The sequence below is a fragment of the Sebastes fasciatus genome, chromosome 6 (assembly GCF_043250625.1).
Source record: "Sebastes fasciatus isolate fSebFas1 chromosome 6, fSebFas1.pri, whole genome shotgun sequence".
NCBI classification, from domain to species: Eukaryota; Metazoa; Chordata; class Actinopteri; order Perciformes; family Sebastidae; genus Sebastes; species Sebastes fasciatus.
The window spans coordinates 25,266,939-25,289,313 of NC_133800.1; the positions used below are offsets into that span (position 1 = coordinate 25,266,939).

Below are 22,375 nucleotides of genomic sequence, written 5' to 3' on the forward strand. Positions count from 1 at the left end.
ACGGAGAGCACTGTCCACTTTGTTTATGTTTCGTGTGTCAAACTCTCCTTTGTAGCCTGTGTGTACTTGTCTCATGCCAATCACTGACTGCCAATAAAAGAACCAACTGAAAAGTGATGTCTGGATGTTTGTTTTATTTTGAAATTCTCCAGAATAAAAAACTGTTGCAACGTCTGGGTCGCGTGCAGCTGCTGACAGAAACAAACAGAGGATTTATTTTATGCAGATTAGTCTGCAAATGAAATCAGCTCAGATTTCGCGCTGTTTGGGATTGGTCACTGTACTTATTTCTGAGCCAGCGGATCATCATGTGCCGCCGTGAGCCGTCAGGGAAACGCCTGAGCTGCCGCCGTTTGCCAGGCAGAGGCAGGGTGGTCATTGCATGAGGCCCTACCATGATCCTCTGCTGGCAACCTTTTGTTTCTGCTGCCAGACATGATAATGTGGCATTTGCAACAGGTGGCTCCTATAAGGTCATGGCAGTGTGACTGTCACACCCCCTGAGGTCCAAATACCATGTGACAGGGCAACAGAGCCCAGCCCCAAACATCACCAGGATCTTATTGTCTGACCTTTTCTCTTCAGTGTTGATTTATTTCCCTGGATTTTGAGTAAAAAAAAAAAATTGATTTGACCTAATTGTTTGAATTGAACACATCTCCCATGTAGGCCTCTGAGCAGAGACTTAAAGTGCATCATATTTCTTCACAAACTTTCTCTCAGGAAACCTCTCTCCTGTTTGTGACTCACTATTTGATCTGATTATCTTGCTCCAGCTGCTGCATGCTCCGGCACAAAAATGAAAAATAATTCATGAAAAACAGCGCAGAGAAGTCACGCAGGTTGCTCAGAATGCATTATAGCACAGAGGGATGGATTTATAGATTTCAATAGCAGCGACATCAGGTTCAAGGTATTGAGCGGCCGGCTGAGAGCCACTTTGGTGCATCCAAAGAAAGCACTTTGCCATTATTGTTTGTTGTCATAGATTGCCAACAGGATTTCTTGATTCTTGTTCTTTTATTTGTTGTATTAATCTTTCAGTTTTCTTATTTTTCTATGTGACACTTTCTTTCAAACTGTTATTGTGTTGAACTTTGTATATACAATTCTAAGAATGGCACAGGTTATGACATCCACGTGTTTCTATTAAGGCTGTCAAAAACCATGTCATACTAACTTGTCGCGAAGGAGGTTAAATAACGCTACAAACTTGCGCTAAATTTTGACAAGGAAAAACTGTCATGGCCATTTTCAAAGGGGTCCCTTGACCTCTGACCTCTAGATATGTAAATGAAAATGGGTTCTATGGGTACCCACGAGTCTCCCCAAGTCATAGTCAAGTCAGCATACTGACACACTGACAGCGGTTGTTATCTATTGGGCTTGAGTTTGCCATGTTATGATTTGAGCATATTGTTTATGCTAAATGCAGTACCTGTGAGGGTTTCTGGACAATATTTGTGTTGTTAATTGATTTCCAATAATAAATATATACATACATTTGCATAAAGCAGCATATTGGCACACTCCCATGTTGATAAGAGTATTAAATACTTGACAAATCTCAGTTTGAGGTACATTTTGAACAGATAGAAAATGTGCGATTAATTTGCGATTAATAGCAATTAAATATTTTAATTGATTGACAGCCCTAGTTTCTATAAAATGTAATATATCAAAATCTTTGTCAACTTGTGAATATCGCTCTTCAAAGTATGATCAGTTCACACATTTCCTGCAGGAAATTTGCATCCTGAAAAGTAGCTTTTAGGATATTTTGACATAGTACTCATTATAGCATATGAAACATGTAAAAAAATATATTTTATTTGAATATTATACGTAATATCTGTATTTCATTCACAGTATATTCAAAAACCAGTGCTACAACAGCTCATATAGTAAATATGGCATAATAACTCCAGTACTAATAGTGTGAATATGAACAAGTGATTCAGCTTTTGTGGCTGCAGGAGGTGTCTGCAACCTTCAGGCCCTCCTGCGTAACCAATGTCACATGGCTGTTGGTCTCAGTAACCGGCTGCTTCACCCAGTTTCCTGGCATCGGACACGGCAGAGATGCAGCCGTCCACCTTCTCAACAGCGTTGACCACGTTGTACAAATGTTCGGCAGTGGCATGACTGTGTCCCCGAGCCTTCAGATCCTCGATTACTTTCTGAAGGGCAAGGAGGAGAGGAGAGGAGACTTGGTTGGAGCAAACGTGATGTCTTATTTTAGCAAATTAACACCCGATTCGACTGTTATCAGCTCATTAAATGTGCGTTATAAGTCGTTACAAGCCTCATAGATGTGGGTCAGTAGCTACTACGTTGTAAAAGTGAAAGCAAAACTTAAAAGCAAAACAGCTTCTTTAGGTTTAGGGATCAAAACCGTTTAAGCCCCGGTTTCCATCGCAGGAAGTTCCCCCAGAACTAAGAACTTTTTGAGGAACTTATGAGGCTTATAACCACTGATAACACCCACTTAATGACTTCTGAAATCATTGTATTTAATGTATTACCTCATCAAAGTTGGGCTCAAACTTCACTAAACTTTGAGAGTCGACATAAACAACCGGTGCAGCGATCGCCTCCTCGAGGCTCTTTCCAAACCAAAGGTGGTTCATGAGCGCCTGGAAGAGAAAACACAACAATACGTTGCAATCTGGCAAATGGGAAAGTGACGAGTGCAGAATGGATTATGGATACGGTGAAGACACTCGTTAAGAGAGAGCTTGCTATGCAAACGGTGCGGGGCATTAGCCCGCAGCAATTCATCTTAATGGCACTTAGTGTGATTGCCCCAGACACGCACCGAGGCCATCCCAGACGTGATCATGCTCCCACCAGACGATCCAATCACCAGCGTCTTCGACCGAGACTTCAGCACAGTGGGGGCCATGGAGGATGGAGGCTGCTGCCCTGACAACACAACAAAAGCCTTGACTGACAGGATTGACGGCTTCAATTCAGACTAAACAATGTGAGTAGAACCAGAAGGAAATTGTTATGAATGCAATCAGTGGAGTGTCTTTGAATGATGTGAATCACAGGCGTGCATAAGGACATTTATTCAACCCTTTACCTTTGTTCAGCAGCTGACATCAGACAGAAGAGGAACTCGATAAACAAAGGATCTACGTTACTAGGGTTCATATCACGAGACTAGAGTCTACAGCGCACTGGAGGAAAAGGTGTGGGATCACCAAAGTCATTAGCACCATTTGTATATTTCATAGCAATCCTTCCATCAGTTGTTGAGATGTATTAGTCTGGAACAAAGTCCGAGGACTGACTGACCAACGGACTAACACTGCCATTTTTAGCAGTGCCATTAGCATGGCTAAAAAGAGGTTGGTAAGCTTGAAGCCAAGGTAGGATTGGTTGTGTTGTTCAAATCTCATTTTTTGTCATATAACCTGTGGCTGTCGTAGCGCTGTAATTAGCCCGTTCAATTATTTAATTCGGCCTGAATGTCTATCCTACCTACCCGTCTACCGGCGTGCACTCTGCCCGTGCATTCATTGCGTGTCACCGGAGTCTTCCACATAGCTTGAATAACAATCACCATGTTCGTTGTTTGCGTTCATAATGATAATTTTGGGGGAGTGGCTTTGCAGGGAGGCCTGAACAGATGGACTGTCAGTGCTGTCAACTTAGAGACTAGGGGTGGGCAATACCACCAAATTTGGTTTCGATCCGATATATACATATGTAACTTTTTACACGTATACACATGTTTTAATCGTTTTTTATTGCCAATGTGTGAAGAGGTTGTAACCTAACCTAAAAAATTAGACCTTCAGTGACTTTCTGGGTTTCCTCTATCAGCTTGTAGACCGATTTTAATGTAAAGAGCCCAGGCCCGTTTTTTTCCGGGAAAATCCAACGGATGTGACGTCATTAGTGCTCGCAAGTGGCTTATTTTCAGCTCCAGCAGGCAACCATAGCTAACATTCGGTTAGAAATGGAGTCCGCTAACGGCAACAAACGACCAGAGTATTAAATACTTGACAAATCTCCCTTTAAGGTACATTTTGAACAGATAAAAAATGTGCAATTAATTTGCGATTAATCAAACTATTTTAACTGATTGACAACCCTAGTAAATTTATTATTAAGTACCTCTAAGCAAGGTAGTTAACCCTGTGCCAGTGGACAACTTCTTTGCAAGAGAACTAGGAATAAGGGCGTGTACATGTATTGTGTGCTATTATGTGACAGTAAGTTACTTGATTCCGAAAAACAATAAACCTGAATTACTTGTATTGTTCTTTCGGTTGAAGGAAAATGGAAAATGTGTCATGATTTAATTACCCGGAAAGATCTTATCTTCCCTTCCACAGAAGTCTGACAGCTGGTTGTTGAGGATGACTCCAGTGCTCGGGGAGAAGACCATGGAGCCAAATCTGTGAAGAAAATACAAGAAATGAACTGGATCTTGACATTATAACACTTGTACAGATGCACTTGTCAAACCTGAGCTTTCTCCAACACTTGATGACTAGAGACTTATGAAAAGAGAGATTTCTTTTCAAATTCCTTTTACAAAAACACTCGTTCCTTAATCTCTTGAATCCTAATCCTCTACTTTCAAACCAACAGTAATACTTGATGGCTGATTTCTCGCTGTAAAGCAAAACCCCTTCAGATACTGACATGTCGTTGATGGAGCTGGTGACAGACACAGCGGATCCATCCTCAGTCAGCACAGACACGTGCGTGGTGCCCATGCTGTCCAGATACGGGGTGATGTTGTAATACTGGGGATCGTGAGTCGTGTTGCTGCTGATCAAGCTCCGTATGTGCTTGGCAAAGCTTTCCTCTGTGAATTTCTTGGCCATCTGGGAAAAGTACAGAGCAATTAAAAACACACGCATAGCAAAGAACATGAATTTCAAAGGTAAAGTTATGACTGTATTTCACACTTCTCGCTGCTTTGCAGAGGGAACAAGAAAAAACTGAAATCAGAACTAAATTTGAAAGATAATTATCTGCCTCTCAAACTCTTATTTGTTTCAAACATTGAATCAGAATAAAGGCAAATTTAAAAAACAAAGACATGTTGGATGTAAATATTGGCACTGAAGATTTATGATTGATTATATACATTTAGAATTTAGGTTAACCTGATGCACACATTTAAAGGTACAGTGTGTAGGATTTGGCGACATCTAGTGGTGTGGTTGCAGATTGCAACCAACCCCTCCCTCTCCAAGACTGCGGTAACGTGAGCTGCCGAGTGCAAAACCGTAGTAAAGCCGTTCACCTCGCTCAGCAACCATTCTTACCATAATAACACTACTTTAGAATCAACGGAAGTCAGACGGCAGCTCGCGGTACCGCGGTTTTGCACTCTGCGGCTTACGTTAGCGCAGTTTCACAATTGTGTTGGAGAACTACGGTGGCCTTCGAGTAACGTAAAAACGCAAAAGTCTCTCTCTAGAGCCAGTGTTTGGTTTGTCCGTTCTGGGCTACTGTTCAAACATGGCAGACTCCGTGAAGAGGACCAGCTCCCTGTGTAGATATGAAGGGCTCATTCTAAGCTAACGAAAACACGATTCTTAGTTTCGGGTGATTATACACTAATGAAAACATAGCTATTAATATTATATTACATTTCTGCTCATAGATCCCCCAAAATGTTACACCCTTCTCCTTTCTCTCAGTTGGTTGCAATCTGCAACCACACCACTAGATGTTGCCAAATCCTACACACTGTACCTTTAAGTAACATTTACTTAACTTTTACTAAACTGTGGCATGTCTGCTTTTACGTAAGTAAATTATCTAAATCATTTTTCCATCACTGGCTATAAGCCATGACTAGACTACTTAAAAATAACTTACTTCTTCTGAGCTGAATACTGGATCACGGATGTGTTTCTTTAATCCATTGGCAAACTTAAAAGCTTCAACAAGGCGATGATAAGCCAGTGTCTTTTGTTCACCTATCAGAGACGCTGAATTCAAGTCATATCCTGTAAATAGAAGCAATTGTTTAGTTTCCCCCCGTGTATTCCACTTCTAAACATGTGCAGTATCTAGATGCTTCGATAGCATCAAACACTGACATTCACGCCATCATTCGGTCTCCTCATTTAGGTAAACAACTCACACACAACAACCAATGAAAGTATTAATTTGGCGTTTCTCTGCTCAACACATAAACACCGCTAACACACTTTGTTATGTGATTTGACAGTGTGGATGAGCAGTTAGGAACCTTTCATGACGTTAAGGATGAAGCTGAGGATGATGCCTCCTGCAGGGGGAGGGGGTATGTACATCTGATACTCTCCAAAAGGAACAGCCCACGCATCCGTCACTGTGGCTCTATACGATGCCAAGTCCTGCACCGTGAGTGTTCCCCCTGAGCAAAAACATGGAAACAAATGGAACTGAACAAAACGCATCTCAGCTCCACATAATCAAGACTTTTAATGGATCCCGGCAGCTCACACTAGAGCTCTGTGAGTGATCGCTGCAGTGCTTTACAGACCCAATTGATTTGTTCATTTGTAATTAGATCATTGTGCCAGGCAGAGATAGAAAATGGTTGAAGGAAAGAGAGCATGATGAAACCCGTCTGACAATACCTGCCTCCTGTATGTCACGGATTAAATCCTCTGCTATTTTTCCAGTGTAAAAAGAATCTGCCCCGTGGTTTGCGATCATCTCCAAGGTGTCGGCCAATTTCTCAAACTTCACAATATCACCAGCCTGCAGCAGGTTCCCATTCTTATCGGTATACAACTTTCTAAAGGACAAATACAAAGAAAGAAAGTATCACTTAAATGTAGAAATGTGAAATGTTCATTTTGTGCTCATCATATTTTGGAGTCGTTGTAGGGGTTGCTTTCGTACCGTAGAGGCTGGGTCTGGTTCGTATCAATGTACGAGATGTACCGACTTTGGATCTGAGGAATAGGAAACCCTTCTCTGGCCAGTTGGATGGTTGGATGGAAGAGGGTGGCCCACGGCAACTTCCCATAAAGCTTGTGTGCCTGTTCATAACCCCGAATTTCCCCTGGGACCCCAATCCATTGGCTACCTGGATGGATGGATAGATAGGTAAGTAACTACCGGTATGTGCATTTACTCAAGTTCCGTACTTAAGTACAATTTTGAGGTACTTGTAAGTTACTAATGTACAACTAATTTACTATTTCCATTTTATATCACTTTATTCTTCACTACATTTCAGGTGGAAATATTCTACTTTTTACTATACATATATCTGACAGCATAAGTTACTAGTAACTTAGTCTATTAAATAAGCGTTATCAGTCGCTATGAGCACCATAGATGTGGGTCATTAGGGGTCTACTACTCCTACTAAGTTGTAAAAATGAAATCAAACCTGAAAAGCAACACATTCTAACATGTCGTAAAACTGAATGAAATGTCACGTTTTGAACACAAACAAAAAGGCTTCTTTAAGTTTAGGTAACAAAACTACAACTTCTTTAGGTTTAGATAGGCAAGAAAAACACAACTTCTTTAGGTTTAGGTAGGCAAGAAAAAAGTTAGGTTTAGGGAAAAACTTTATGTTTTGGCTTAAAATAACTATGTTTCAGAAGTGAAAGTGAAGGTTTGTGAACACAAAGACAACTACACGTTGGTCATGTTGTCTACAGCGCCTGATTTCTTCTTCTGCTCCTGTCATAATTACTATGGTCGCTTAATATCGCTGTTGTCTTCTTTTATACCATATTTTGGTGATCTAGCCCATGTGAATACATGATAAAGCCTGATGTTGGGTGTAGCAGGCCCCTATTGATCCACATCTATGATGCTTATAGCAACTGATAACACCTATTTAATAGCCTGACAACAAACCGCAGAGTGCAACATCGTGGTACCGCCAGCCGCCGTCTGACTTCCGTTGCTCCTAAAGTAGTGTTATTATGGTAAGGATGACCTCTGAGCGAGGCGAACGGCACTACCACGGTTTTGCACTCGACGGCTCAAGTTACCGCCATCTTGGAAAGGGAGGAGCGAGCGGAGAGGTACTCAATTGGTTGCAATCTGCAACCACACAGCTGGATGGCACCAAATCCTACAAACTGTCCCTTTAAAATTAGGTTTTCTAAACTACACAACATTTGCATTGCGGATCATTTGCAACAGCTCCACACATGGAGGAAGGGCTTACCAAAAACAAACAGGTATTCAACGGCAAGAGGAAGAGGAAACGCCACAGCAATATTTTTTCTGTATTCATATTTGTGAATAAATGTTTTGCAGTTTGAATAATGAATACTGCTGCAAACAGTAAGCTTTAAGACATTTTTAGTGACAATAGCAAGTGACAATCATTTTTTAAAGATTTTTGCTGTTGAGGCTTTTGGGGGGTCTCAACTGTTTATATTTCGTTCATTTGATTGATATTATACAATAAGAAAAGTGTTTTCCTGTGTAATAATGCCCTCATTACATCCTTTACAGATAGGCCTAGTTCTCTCCTGTCTACTTAAATAGGCTCAGGAGTGCATGTCGCAACATGATTAATAGTTTAGGACTCCTGTTCCACTGTGTGTGGTCTTGGCTAAGAGCTCAGTTTGTAGCCAGTTCCTACAGTATGTCAGGACTGTCGGGCCCCCAGTATGTATACAATTAGACTCTACTGCATGGGAAGCAAGCAAGGCCATTGACATGTCCAAGAAAGGACTGACGGTATCTTCAGTCCCAGACCTGACATAAATCTTTCATCTTTGAGCCATCTATGGTAAAAATATATAGTTCTTCAGGTGTGAACCATACTGTGTATTCCTCAAAAGGAGCAGAATATTTAGGCTGCTTCCTCCAGCATGGGAGGGCCAAACTTAAAACAGTTCTGCATTTTGAAGGCCATCCATTACATGGTGTTTTTAATAGACTCAGAAGCTCATTCAGTGAGCGACTAGTGATGCCTCAGTGTTCTACTGAACGATTCAGGAGGTCTTTTGTTCCAACAGCGGTCAGATTTTTTAATGAACATTCTTAGATATGGCCTAGATCCATGGTACCTCTCAGCTGTTGATTATGTCTCAAAGGGCTACTTATGATGTTATTTATTTATTGGTGTATTGTGAATACTGTGTTTTTGTTGTTTGTTTGTTGTTGTCTGACTTGGTGGCAATCGAATTTCCCCACGGGGATCAATAAAGCTGTCTATCTTATCTATCTATCTTATGATAATGTAGGAGCATATCCTACCTGATGAAAAAAAGGTCAGAGCGAGAAAAACAAGAAATACTTCACATAAGAATCAGGAAAATAAACAACAATGCAGGTCTTAGATGATGTGATATGCTGCCAGAGCAGTACCTGAAGTCAACTGGGAGGACTTGGGACATGACTCTATCAGGTCAGGTTTAAACTTCCTCGGCACAGTCTCTCTGGAGTTGATGATTTTCACTTTGCCTTTGAAAAGAGGAGATATTATCGATTAACTTTGTACCCACCACACAGAAACTCAGTTAGTTCTGCCGTAGCCAATTAGAGGATGCTGGATGAATGTGTCTGTTACCAGAGCTGTCCATCACTGTGAATATGGACCCCCCTCCGAGGCCCATGCTCTGTGGGTTGACGATGGAGGTGCACAGCAGAGCAGCGATGGCGCCATCTACTGCTGAGCCTCCTTTTAGAAGCATGTCCCTGAAAGAGTTGGCAAAGTCGTCACCATACATGCCAGTCTACTTTCGTTATGCTTATCGTCATGGACCAGCCATGTTAGGGAGTGGCGAGTTTGTTTTGCATTTTATGGTGTTATGAAACACATTGAGCATCCTTGTTTATTAAATGTTTTTTAGACTTATATCTGATTCAATGAGGCATATTTGTTAGAATTTAAGTTGACACCTTTACTATTATAGTAGGAATAGAGTAGTTAGTAGATCAGTTCAGTTTTTATGAAGCAAATATTTGGAACAAGCTCCCAGAAAACTGCAGGACCAACTACAACTTCTTTTTAAACAAAGCTTAACACTTTCCTGTTTGCTGCTGCCTTTATTAAACCAGATAATGATCTTATACTGCACTAGAGCTTTTACTCTTGTGTGTTATATTCTATTTTAGCTTCTATCCTATAGCTTTTATTTTTAGCTTGTTTTTATTTTCTAATTTTTAATGTTTTTATAACTGTTTTAATTATGTCTGAATGTTCTTTTGCACTTTTTCGCAATGTACTTGAATGTTTAAATGTAAAGCACTTTGAATTGCCCTGTTGCTCAAATGTGCTATACATATAAAGCTGCCTTGCCTTGCCTAGATTAGAGTTTAGTAAGTGCTAAAGCCATACAAATAGACTGTGTGTTTTTGTGCGTAATAGGAACCCTGCAGGTCTGGGTATCATCGGATAATCCGTTTTTCCTTTTGAATTCAGAAAGGAAAAAACTTTTTTTATTTTAAACCAAAAACCAGAAAACGGCCGTTTTCTCGTTTTTCGTTTCTGAATCAAAAAATGAAAAACGAACCCAAACCGGGCCGTTTGTTTGTTTTTGCGAATTCCTTTTCTCATTATTCGTTTTTAATTGAAGAACGGAAGTCACGTGGGTTTTTCGTTTTAAACCACAAACGAAAAATGGAATCACGTGGTGCTCTGTTTGTTTTTTGTTTCCAAACGAAAAACGAAAAAAACAAATTAAAAAAACGATCCGATTTAGTTTCTTTCTGTCATTTTCTCTTCTGAATCGAAGTGCGTAGAACGGCAGTCACGTGACCAGGAAGTGAAGGCAAACATGTCAAAATAAAAGCCAAGAAGATAGTTTGGTCATATTATAAAAGTGTAACATTATTTAAGCACATGATCGAGGTAACAGTAGAAGATAAATAGGCTAAATAAATACATACTGTACCTAAAAAAGCCTAATTAATTATATATCCTAGACACCTACACTTAAAAAAAATATCTATGTATGTATTTATTTGTGTATTTATTTAGCCTATTTATCTTCTACTGTTACTTTGATCCTGTGCTTAAATAATGTTACACTTTTATAGAATGACCAAACTATCTTCTTAGCTTTTATTTTGACATGTTTGCCTTCACTTCCTGGTCACGTGACTGCCGTTCTACGCACTTCGATTCAAAAGAGGAAATGACAGAAAGAAACTAAATCGGATCGTTTTTTTTATTTGTTTTTTTCGTTTTTCGTTTGGAAACAAAAAACAAACAGAGCACCACGTGATTCCATTTTTCGTTTGTGGTTTAAAACGAAAAACCCAGGTGACTTCCGTTTGGGTTCGTTTTTAATTTTTTGATTCAGAAACCAGAAACGAGAAAACGGCCGTTTTCTCGTTTCTGGTTTAAAACGAAAAAATAAAAAAACGTTTTTTCCTTTCTGAATTCCAAAGGAAAAACGGATTATCCGATGATACCCAGACCCCTGCAGCTCTCCAAATGGAAACCTTTGTTGCAGCCGTAAACAGAAGTGTAAAACATGCCACTCACCGTCCAATCCTCGAACATCTCCCAGAGTCTGCGGCCACAGCAGCGTTGGAGAAAGTGCCATCTGGGCACTTTTGCTTCACAAACACAGCAATACACACAATCACAGCGACCACGCAGAGCAGTATCAGTGCGCAACAAATGTACACTTTTGCCTTTGACCTCGCCATGGTTTGATATTAGCCAATAACTCCCGCGGGGATCATTCAAGTTGCATCATAACATTTAACTCCTCTGAGATATTACAACTTCTCTGACTGACTTGATGATTGGGAGCCCAGTTAGTTCATGAGAAGGGGCGTGCTCGGCTCAGCCTGGCTCCACCCTGGCCCTGCCAAGAGGAGGGGAGGAATGATGAGGAGGAAACTGGGTGTTTTAAATGGAGGGTTCATCTGAGTTTTTTTCAGTTTTTTTTTTTTTTTTTAAATGGAAACGCCTCTCAGACTGTCTGAACCACCTAAAAAAAATACAATATCAGTTTAAAGCAGGGGTCTCAAACTCGCGGCCCGCGGGCCAATTGCGGCCCGCAAGACGATATTTTGTGGCCCCCACCTTGATATGAAAGTTGAATGTTAGTGCGGCCCGCAAATTTTTTTAAAGTTTTTTTTTTATAAAGTTTTTTTTTGGGGGGGGCATTTTTTCATTTTTATTGACAGGACAGTGGATATAGTCTTGGAAAGGGGGGAGAGAGAGAGTGGATGCGGAAAGGGCCACAGGCCGGATTCCCGGGCCGCCGCGGTCAGGACCAAGTCTTGTTACATGGGCGCCCGTTCTACCAACTGAGCTAACCAGGCGCCCTCGGCCCGCGAGTTTTATGTTAATGGCAGTTTGCCGTGGAAGGTCCCTTTGTTGCGCGAGCCCGAGCTGAACGAACCTACCAATCACAGTGGGGTATATGGCTCCCGGGGGCGGGCAATCGGCCGGGCTTGATGCAAGCAGAGAAACATTTCACAACAACTATGGCGGCGCCCGTGTAACATCGCATAAGCTTGATTAAAGCTTGATTTATACTTCTGCGTTGAATCGACGCCGTAGCCTGACGTGCACCTCTCCAGACATGTAACTACACGTCGCGGCGACGCAGACCGCAACAGCTGTGATTGGTCCAGTCTCTCAGCGATGCTGAGCGGCCAGGACCAAGTTCTACTTCTCTCTGCCTCCATCTTTTCAATGTTTGTTCACACAAATCCACTCAGATATATTTTCTCTTTTCGGCGTTGCAGTAATGTCAGTAAAAGTTCTGTGGTTCAACAGTTATTAGCTCCAACTCCGCTCAGTTTCTGTTTGTAGTACAAGAAGAAGAAGGAAACTCATAGAGACGCCGCCGCCAACTAGCGGTTTGGTGGTGTAATTGCAGAGCAACACAAACACAGCAGGCACAACTTTATTGCGGAGTGACACCAAGTGGAATGAATATATATCTTGTCACACAGCCCCAATCATGTCTTTTTCAAAGCCTGCAGTGAAGAGAAAGGTTGGTGACGAGCACAGACAATTTCAGGAAAAGTGGGAGACGCAATAGAGGCCATGTTCAGAAGAACCGTTCATGTTCTTCAATGTTCCATTCATGTTCAGGACAGTTAATGTTCAGAAGAACCCATTCAAGTTAAAGAACTGTTAATAATGACGTTTGAGAAGATTTTTTTTTTTTTAACAAAGATTTTTTTGTGGAATACCTGATGCAGCCCAGCCTCACCCAGACTCTGCCTCCAGCGGCCCCCAGGTAAATTGAGTTTGAGACCACTGGTTTAAAGGGACTGTTTGTAACTTTCAGAAATGCTTGTTAACAGCGACACCTGTGGCCATTAAGTCAACGAAAGTCAGCATCCTGTTGCTCGCGCTTGCTCGCTCTAAATAAACATGAACGAGCTTCGCTCATTACAGTGAGGCCACACGTCAGCTAAAACCACAATATCACTTTATATTTCACCTGCTTGGCAGTAATGTTAGCTGACCAGACGAAGGTCTCTCCATGAATCATTGCTGATCCTAGTGTTGGCTTTTCCTGCTTCAGCCCCGGAGGCTGAAGCAGGAAAAGAAACGTTATCGTATCCGCCGGTGTCTCTTCTGCAGTGTGTAGTGAGCGTGCATGCACGTGTAGAGGTGGAGCGAGACAGCGAGAACGCGCGCTGTGCGTGAGTGAAGGCAAGCAGGCAGAGGAGCAGAGACTCCGGTCTCACGCGAGCGCATGGGATCCCGACCCGGTAGAATTATACGTGTAAAAAGTTACAAACAGTCCCTTTAAGTGTGCGCTATATTTTTAATATTTTCACCGCTTTATGTTGCTGTCAGACAGCCCTCTCCGATGGGGAACTGAAGCCGTTATATCGCTGTCTCCAAAGCCACCAGACTACATTCATGAAAACAGTTATTTTTATCTCGCAGAACACAGGAGATGCTGGTCTACCGCTTCATCGATCGGTTAGTTTGTTTTGTGTTATTGCGTGACTTTCAGATCGCACTAACATGGCGTCCACAGCAGTACATTGCTTAGCTTCCGTGCTGGTACTCCTGTCTACTTCTTCAAACTGGGAGCATGCCAACCGCCATCTAAGTTACTAGCGGGATTTGACGTCACACCATCAGACACAGCCCTTCCCTCCCTGCGGCAGGTCTTCGCCTGTCCGTGCACATCCAAATTTTTCTAACTACGCGGAGGTAGTATGTCGGTTTGCCGCGAGGAGAAACCTGCACGGAGTATAAAAGATCCAAAAAGTTTCCTCGTCACGATTCCACGTCAGCTCATGTCCGTGCGGCCGTCCTTGCGGAAAATATAACCAATGCTTAATATATACTTTAGTCTATATGTAGCAGCGTCATCAAATAGAAACCTACGTCAGGTCATGTGCTGGAAAAGGGTTTTTAGGGCTTGGGAAAATAGCATTTTGACGCTAAAACATACGTACTTCGACCAAAATTTGAATGTTCGGATTTGAATAAATAGGGAAAACCACTTGGAAGCTACAGAATGATATGAAGACCTCAAAAAATACAAAAATAAATCTCGGACCCACCCCTTTAAGTAACCCAGTTTGTGTCATTCACTCGCCACTAGCGAACCAACTCATAAACAACTCTTTTGGTTCACCAACAACCCCCATAGCTCCGCCTCCTCTCTCTCACTAACAGTGCTGTCCTCTTGTCACTCGTGTTATTCACTCTGGTTGAATGTTTGTGGGTGTCGTTGTCAAGTTAAGTGTTTCCCATTAATTACAGACAGTCTAGGTTGGCCTACCACAGTTTCATAATGAACCGAAAATATTTTTACACTTGAATCTCAGCGGGTCAGTGACGACCGCTTGGTGTGGGAGGATCCTCTCGTGGGAGCGTCTCAGGGCCGGCTTGGAAAGGCCCGGGGTGAAGGTGGCTCGCGGCTCCTACCGGGGGCTTCACAGCACCCCGTCTCTTTATGTGTGTGCATGCTAATAGATAAAGCAGTGCTGATAACACAGTAGCCTACATGCTTTGAATTCCTTAGATATAGCTATGCAGTGTTCTAAGCAAACCGGATGGCATCAAAAAGAATGATTCGTTCACAAATCTAACGGGACTGAGAACACAGGGCCCCTCATGTGCGGAGGGGCCACAAAGATGGATATCTGTGGATGCAGGGAGGGGCCCATAGAGAATGCCTTTGCACAGGGTACAGAATGTTGTGCTACGCCCCTGGTTTCACCTCAAAACTCTGGACATACCCCTATGGCACTCACACAGCAAGGTGATGGACCTATAACAGTATACACATAGGCACAATGATCCAAATGAAAACAAAAAATGTCCCCACCTTCACAGTCAGTGTTTAGCAATCACAAAAGGTCTTTGAGTTCACTGAGAAATGCAAACAAAAAAGTTTAGAAATGTTTTTAAATGTGTGTTCCAGAAATGTACTAAATTATTGGGGTAACCTGGCTGAGGAAAAACGGTGTTTTTACATATTTCCATGTTCCAGATTTGAGAGGATTCTTGTGTTTTAATCAGCAAAGCTCCAGATAACTCAGTGAAACAAGCTTTTCCAACTGGAACCCTGCGGCAATAAATCCTAATCTTATGACAAGCGGAAATATGTAGGCGACTGTTAACTTTTGTTATTTAGGAAAAGTCATATCCGCACAAACAAGCCATGGCATGTCAGACTGGTAATCAACAGGAAACTGCAACAGATTATAACTACAACGGATATCTTGTAATCAATGTTATGCTGCTGTATTTGTTCTACGAGTATTCTCGCTCCAGGATTAAGAATTTCCTATTTCTTATATACAGTGCAACAGAATTTGGGGCCCCTGGTATGAAACCAATGTGTGTGAGTGTAGGATCTCCAAGATTGGGGCCTGCAGTTGGGTCCTTCTAGGAAAAGTTGTTAACCATGTTGCCATATTATAGTGTCATAAACTATCACCATCAAACTACTTTTCTATGACTGCTGTGAACGACCCAGGCAAGTCGCAATGCATCTTGGGAAATGCTGTCTGCAGTTATATCAAACAGCAGTCGATGGGCGAGCCATGAGGCATACGGAAGAGGGAGGCTTTCAATTGAGTCAAGTCATATAGAGATTACCAGAGTAATACCGGATATAAGGCGATTTCCCCTTCAAAGTAAAACATGATATGATGATTAAAAAAAATATTTTCATTGTCAATTAATCTGCTAGTTATTTCCTCAATTAATCAATTTCCTTTTTCAATTGAAAATCGTTTCGTCTACAAATTGTTAGAAAATAGTGAAAAATGCTGCTATTGGAGAAAAATATTGTTTTAAAGGTTATCTTATTTGCAAATTAATCGCCCATTTTTATCTCTTCAAAATGTACCTTAAAGGGAGATTTTTCAAGTATTTAATACTCTTATCAACATGGGAGTGGTTAAATATGCTTGCTGTATGCAAATATACGTATATATTTATTACTGGAAATCAATTAACAACACAAAATAATGACAAATATTGTCCAGAAACCCTCACAGGTACTGCATTTAGCATAAACAATGTGCTCAAATCATGGCAAACTCAAGCCCAACAGGCAACAACAGCTGTCAGTGTGTCAGTGTGCTGACTTGACTATGACTTGCCCCAAACTGCATGTGATTATCATAAGGTGGGCATGTCTGTAAAGGGGAGACTCGTGGGTACCCACAAACGGCTACAATATTGTTTTCCTCCATTTCTGATTCAACAACGGTCAGAGGTCAAGGGACCCCTTTGAAAATGGCCTTGCCAGTTGTTGTTTCTTTACATCACCCCATGGTTTCTTAGAGGTTGGTCTGGTTACCAGTCCGTCCCTGCCATATTGCTACTTTGGCTACAAAACTGTCGCCAAAAAAAGAGGAAGAAAATAATAATAATAATAATAATAACAAAAAATAAAAAAATGAATTGTTCTTAATTGCTGTTGAAATAGCTGCTTGTGTTACAGTGTTTTGACTTTTAGCCATAAACTGTTGCACCATTGCCTCGCATAGAGAGAGATGGGAGGAGTTTTGGAACTCCAGTGCTTTGTTTTGGACAGATTTCACTGAGACATTTATTTTGAAAATCCGTACCAGAAATACTGCTGTGTATTCCTCTGGTTACTTGACTTCTGGGTGGCTTCCCTTGACGGAGCTTCAGTATTTACAACAATATTGTCGGAAGACGCTGCTGTCCATCACAGACAGACAGACAGACAGAGAGACAGACAGAGGGGGAGTCGAACCGTCGGTTGGACAGACAACAGACAGCTTCATCATCTTCCTCCTCTTCTGCTACAAGATGGGTGTCGACTCCTATTAAGGACTCTTCTTTTGTGCATCCTGGAGATATTTCCTATAATGTTGCCGAGTGATATCCGTCTACCTTGTGCACTGCAGTGGTGCGCAGCTTCAGCCGGAGAAACACCTGTGCGCCTCTCATCCTCTCCATTGGCAACACACAGCCATGAATGTTGAGTAGGTATGGATGCAACAAAAAAAAACCTGTGCACGCAAATAAACATCCACGTAGACAAGGAAGCTACTGCGATCTTGCTTATGTTTTTTGTTTTTTTTCCATTGCTCATTGCTCATCAATACCTTGGTCATCAGTTTGCATGGCATCTTGGTGGCAGCAGAGCTTGTGATGGGGAGATTACATGGAACCAGTGTTGGGAATAAGGCAGGGTGTGTGTGTGTTTTAGATGGCTTCATGGTTGGGTTTGATGGCCAGTCTGCCTTAAAAGCAGTGGGGTTGGGTGGGAGAGATGTGTGGGCGTCTTGATGCTGTCAGACAGGATGCAGGATGCAGGAGAGGATCTATTGGAGCAGGATTACCCGACCATTTTTGGCGAGGAGGGAGCATCGTGGAGTTCAGATCACAGTTGACGCATTGCACTCTGCGCGTTTTTGGCTGCTGGTCCATTATCATTATATAATCATGTAATCCAGTCTTTTTTCTTTTCTTTTTTTTTACTAAAGCAGCGTACAGCTCGCCCCCTCCCTCCCTCCACCCTGAGGATCCATTTATGCAGCTCCTGCTGAGCAAACCCATGAATGCCAATTATATACATGTGGGTGGGCATCAACACATAGCTTAAGTTTACATAATTCACTGTTTTTGGTCTGGTGCGCAAAAAACATATAAAAAAATGGGAGAGATTTGTGTTAAATGCAAGCAATGTGCCCATGACTCATGGTTTTATACAGTGCAGTACGGGAGGAGTGTGTGGATACCAGATTGTGTTCAAAGTGTGTGTTTACGGGGGTGCAGTCTGTGTGTGGGAGTTTCAGCAGGTGTAGACTTTGTGGTGCATACAGGATGGGAATTTTCTCAAACTCTTGAGATGGAAGATGTGTTTCGCAGACGCAAAAAGCAAATTGTGTGCCATCAGTTTAACTCATTCTGCATGCCGACACATTAACAGTAAAGTCAATCGCACGCAGCATCCCTCCTAAATGTCAGTATCACAGTATCCTCCTCACCCCTCTTTCTCTTCCTTCTGTCTTTGTTTTGCAGGGAACGGATCACCCTAAGGCGCGGTGTCTGTCTGCGTTTGTCTGAAAGAGAGACGAGAGAGGGAGGCAACACGAATACCGCACAGCCAGACATCATGCAAGGAGAAACCTTCCCTCGCTGCAGAGTGCTGAAATGTTAGCACTGAGGAGCGAGTGTGTCAGATCAAATCAGCAGACTGTTTACCATAGGGGGGGCGATAAGAGCTGCTTGACACTAGACTCCCTAACGCCCTGTGTGTGGTTTAAAGCCATCAAGAAAAGACGTGTTAACTGATCTTTCAACGGCACTTTTCTTTCCACCTCACCCCCCGCGTCAGATTCAGCAATCCAGAAGAAAGGAGCCGAGATGGAGTGGTCACTAGAGAACGTGAGGGAGATGGTGGCTGGAGGGATGCAGTCTATAAGGGAGTGTGAGATCTGTGCTTTCGCCATAGCCATGTGTGTGCTGCTGCTGTTTATGTGGTATTGTTACAGGGTGGGCCGGGAGCATGGCTCCAGCCCGCTGCGCGGGAGGTATCTGGCCGGGCCAAGCCGAATCGGAGGGGTGGTGGGGGGCTTCATGAGTTCAGACTGCCGCGGCAGGGGCAAAGGGAAGCACGGGTCGATGCTGGAAGAGCAGAACGGCTTCGCTTTCTGCCAGTCGTCGGAGTGCTTCCGATGCACCAGCGCCGGGGAGAGTCTGAACCAGAGGCTCTATCACAGCCTGCAGGATTACGCCAAGCGCTACACCTGGTCAGGTATGGGCAGGGTGCACAAAGGAGTCCGCGATCAAGGCCGATACCTCAACAGTCGACCGACCATCCAGCGGCCAGAGGTCTTCTTCCTCCCAGACCTGCCGTCGGCTCCGTTCTTCTCCAGAGAAGTGCAGAGACACGACGTGGAGCTGCTGGAGCAGAGCTTCCCCGCCCTTCTGGCCGAGTTCGAGAGCATCTACCACCAGCCTCCGGCCCGCAGCGGCTCCTCGCTGCCGCCGGGGTGGAAATCCAACAACACTCCCCGCGGCCAGTGGTGGACCTACTACCTGGTCAACCAAGGCACCCCTCTGGTTCTTAACGTCAGGAGGTGCCCGCGGGCCTGGAGGGTTCTGGGCCAGCTGCGCACCTTCATCGCCAACAACGTGTTCGGAAACGCCTGCTTCTCCGTGCTGACGCCTGGAGCTCTGATCACGGAGCATTACGGTCCAACAAACGTCCGGCTGCGCTGCCACCTGGGTAAGAGAGAGAACCGTTTAGTGAGCCGATTCAACCATGTGATGTCTGGGGCTCGGTGTGCATTCAACTTAACACAACAGCAGATGACTAAAAAAAGAATAATAATAAAGAACAATTAAATAATACATCTATGTATTTATTGGTCACATTTTGTTTTACCAAGTAAGGAAAACAATGTGTAAGTCAGGCTTGATGTCGCCTGACACATAAGAGAATGATCCCAGTCACTTCCACACAGTGAGGCATACAGTTTATTAATTAAACACTAGTATCTGATCGGTACTCGGTGTCGTCCGAAACCCAAAGCCCAGGTATCGATATCGGGACTGAAAAAGTCAGATTGGTGCATCCCTTCACAAATCACACCTCAGGATATTCTCTTCGGAATTATTAAATTCGGAATTACAAAAAACTGATTCATAAAAAACTGTGTATGCAAAAGTAGCCGACTGGGCTGCTGCAGAAGTAAAGAAGCTATCGGACAATTAGTCGGCTATTTCCTGCTCTAAACTATCGTTATTATATCGGCCTTTAAAAATCCACTATCAGTCGACCTCTATGTCAAATGCATATGCCAAAAATACCAGGACGTACCTACTACATCCAGTCGCATTTTGCAGTATGCAAGCCAGCATGCTTTCCTGACCATTCTGACCCACAATATATGAGCAAGAGGGTCAAAGGTCAAGGTGCAATGTTTGCAACAGTACGTCCTTTGTAAGCTGCAGTATGTACTAAAAGCAAAAAGCAAAAGTATGATATTTGGAAAGCAGCCTTCCTTGGTGGAGATAATAACGTCATCTTAAAAGAGCATTTCCAAAAGATTAATCTCTTTCCTTTCCTGTCTGATAAATATACTGGCCCAGTATCTTCTATTCAAGTTTGATCTTCTTTTTCTAAAACGCATCATAGTTTATCTTTTAAGTAGCAAACTGCCGTGGCCCTGTGCTATAAGGAGCTCTGTGCTCCTGGCCGTCGGAGCTCTAAGCTCAAGCCGCTGGCTCGTTCGGATGTTTTGGCTCCTCTGTTTACACGAGTAAATCCCCATGCTGGAGTCTCTGTGTCAGCCTTCCGCTCCATGCCGGCCCAGTCACCCCCCCCCCAGTCACAGGATTCGTTGTCTTGTCAACGAATCCTGTGAGTAATCCCACTCTCTTTCTCGTTGTCTTCAACAGTCTCAAGACAACCCTCCAGAAAAAGCTGTCCAGTGACTCGGTCGACCTGTCGGGCATCACCCTGTCCACCCGCGATGTCCGTCAGGTCGCCTACTACCTCCAAAACAACAGAGACACCGTGGTGGCCGTGGACATCAGCTTCACCGACCTCCAGGACGACAACCTGAAGATCCTCCTGCCTCTCCTCGCCTCGCTGCCCAAACTCAGTACCCTGGCTCTCAACGGCAACCGCCTCACCCTGGCTATACTCAAAGACCTCACGGAGATGCTCAAAGACCCCAAGATGTTCTCCAGGCCAGGATCGACCTGGGCAACAATGTGGACATTTTCACCATGCCTCAGCCGCTGCTGGTCGCGCTGCGCCGCCGCTGTAGCTTGAAGAGCAGCTTGCCGACCATCTACGAGTACACGGAGGGTCAGCCCTACTGCTACCACCTGGAGACTTCCATCGAGGAGCCCAGCCACTACGAGGAAGAAGAGGAGGAGGAGGAAGAGGCGGAGGAGGACGAGGATGACATGGGGAACAAATTCGAGCTGGAGCCGTGGAGCTTAGGGGAGAAGCAGCTCTCCAAAAACTTCACCCTTCACTACTGCGAGAGGTGATGGGGTGTTTCCGCTCTTTCAACTGGAGTTGAAACGTCGTCCCACAGCACTCAGTTACCTCCTTCGCCCTCTCGCCCTCACACCACGAGCCCAGTCACCCTTTCGAGGCACGAGGGAGCCCCACATTGTCTCGTCCTGACACAAGCTATTCCCAACCATCTCTGAGTTAACCCACGCAAGACGAAAGTGAAGTGACGACGGCGGACTTACTGTGTTGGTGGATGGTGCTCTTCGGAACGAGGTGCGGTTTCATTGGAGGGGGGCTGGAAGAGTTAATGAACCGGTGTTCTCTCTCTCTCTCTCTCTCTCTCTCTTTCTCTCTCCCTCTATCACTCTATCTCTCTCTCTCTCTCTCTGATCGTGGCAGCCGAGGAGCCAGTCCCAAGGAGATTTCGATCAGTTGGTTGGATGGAGGAGCAGCATCCCGGCGGCGGCTGAAGTAGAACTCGAGCTAGTTTGGAAACACACGGTCCCTCTGGGTTCTCTACCAGGACTGGGACTATCTCTGGCAGGCAGGGCCTAGCTCCACATTGTGTGTTCTCTGTTAATCTCTCAACAAAAGCTATGACACAAGTTCAACAGACTATACAGCCGACGACCCGTCACGTGACGCCGGCAAAACTGCTATGTCAAGACTTTTTTGCGTTTTTTTTTTTCCCCCCCTTTCCAAATGTCCACTTGTGAATACCCACGCAGCCCTTGTGTCGATGTAAATGAGGGACACAAAACATGGTCCCCTTGTGTTTCCACGGGCTATTTTTCTGTGCACTTTTGGTGAACAAAGCAATCTTAGAAGACAACAGGTAGGACTCAACAATGGGTAGCTGTCACTGATTGTTTTTGTACTTTGCCTGATAGTCACCTCTTTGTAATTATTGTATCCATCACCACAGTGTTTCAGTGCATTTATGACGCCACAGCCACCGAGTCTGAGCAGTACTACCGTTTGTCTCTACAAATATGTTGTCAGTTCCATTTATTGAT

The 22,375-nt window shown here is 43.6% G+C and overlaps 2 protein-coding genes across 3 annotated transcripts; one reads left to right on the forward strand and one right to left on the reverse strand.

The window, feature by feature from the left end:
• Nucleotides 1-1,611: 1,611 nt before the first annotated feature.
• Nucleotides 1,612-11,662, reverse strand: LOC141769536 (glutathione hydrolase 5 proenzyme-like). Its single transcript, XM_074638724.1, has 12 exons — nt 11,441-11,662; nt 9,518-9,645; nt 9,316-9,411; nt 6,871-7,057; nt 6,603-6,763; nt 6,230-6,376; nt 5,854-5,984; nt 4,663-4,847; nt 4,321-4,412; nt 2,819-2,925; nt 2,526-2,636; nt 1,612-2,180 (listed from the first exon to the last, which is right to left on the reverse strand). The coding sequence occupies exons 1-12, from the start codon at nt 11,605-11,607 to the stop codon at nt 2,034-2,036; spliced, it is 1,659 nt and encodes a 552-aa protein (XP_074494825.1). The 5' UTR covers nt 11,608-11,662; the 3' UTR covers nt 1,612-2,033.
• A 5,351-nt stretch (nt 11,663-17,013) lies between these two features.
• Nucleotides 17,014-21,076, forward strand: LOC141769539 (aspartate beta-hydroxylase domain-containing protein 2-like). Of its 2 annotated transcripts, none has more exons than XM_074638729.1 (3): nt 17,014-17,365; nt 18,404-19,613; nt 20,789-21,076. In XM_074638729.1, the coding sequence occupies exons 2-3, from the start codon at nt 18,749-18,751 to the stop codon at nt 20,953-20,955; spliced, it is 1,032 nt and encodes a 343-aa protein (XP_074494830.1). In that variant the 5' UTR covers nt 17,014-17,365; nt 18,404-18,748; the 3' UTR covers nt 20,956-21,076. The 2 variants fall into 2 exon arrangements, with proteins under 2 accessions (XP_074494830.1, XP_074494831.1); XM_074638730.1 differs by having other exon boundaries at nt 17,014-17,361.
• The last annotated feature ends 1,299 nt before the right edge of the window (nt 21,077-22,375 follow it).

Excerpts from the sequence above, each read along its gene's own strand:
- LOC141769536 (XM_074638724.1), bottom strand. The coding sequence starts at position 11,607 with ATGGCGAGGTCAAAGGCAAAAGTGTACATTTGTTGCGCACTGATACTG. Across the intron at positions 9,646-11,440 it reads AGATGTTCGAGGATTGGACG|GGACATGCTTCTAAAAGGAG; the intron begins GTGAGTGGCATG and ends CAACTCTTTCAG. Across the intron at positions 2,181-2,525 it reads TTGAGCCCAACTTTGATGAG|AAAGTAATCGAGGATCTGAA; the intron begins GTAATACATTAA and ends CTTGCCCTTCAG.
- LOC141769539 (XM_074638729.1), top strand. The coding sequence starts at position 18,749 with ATGGAGTGGTCACTAGAGAACGTGAGGGAGATGGTGGCTGGAGGGATG. Across the intron at positions 19,614-20,788 it reads CCGGCTGCGCTGCCACCTGG|TCTCAAGACAACCCTCCAGA; the intron begins GTAAGAGAGAGA and ends TGTCTTCAACAG.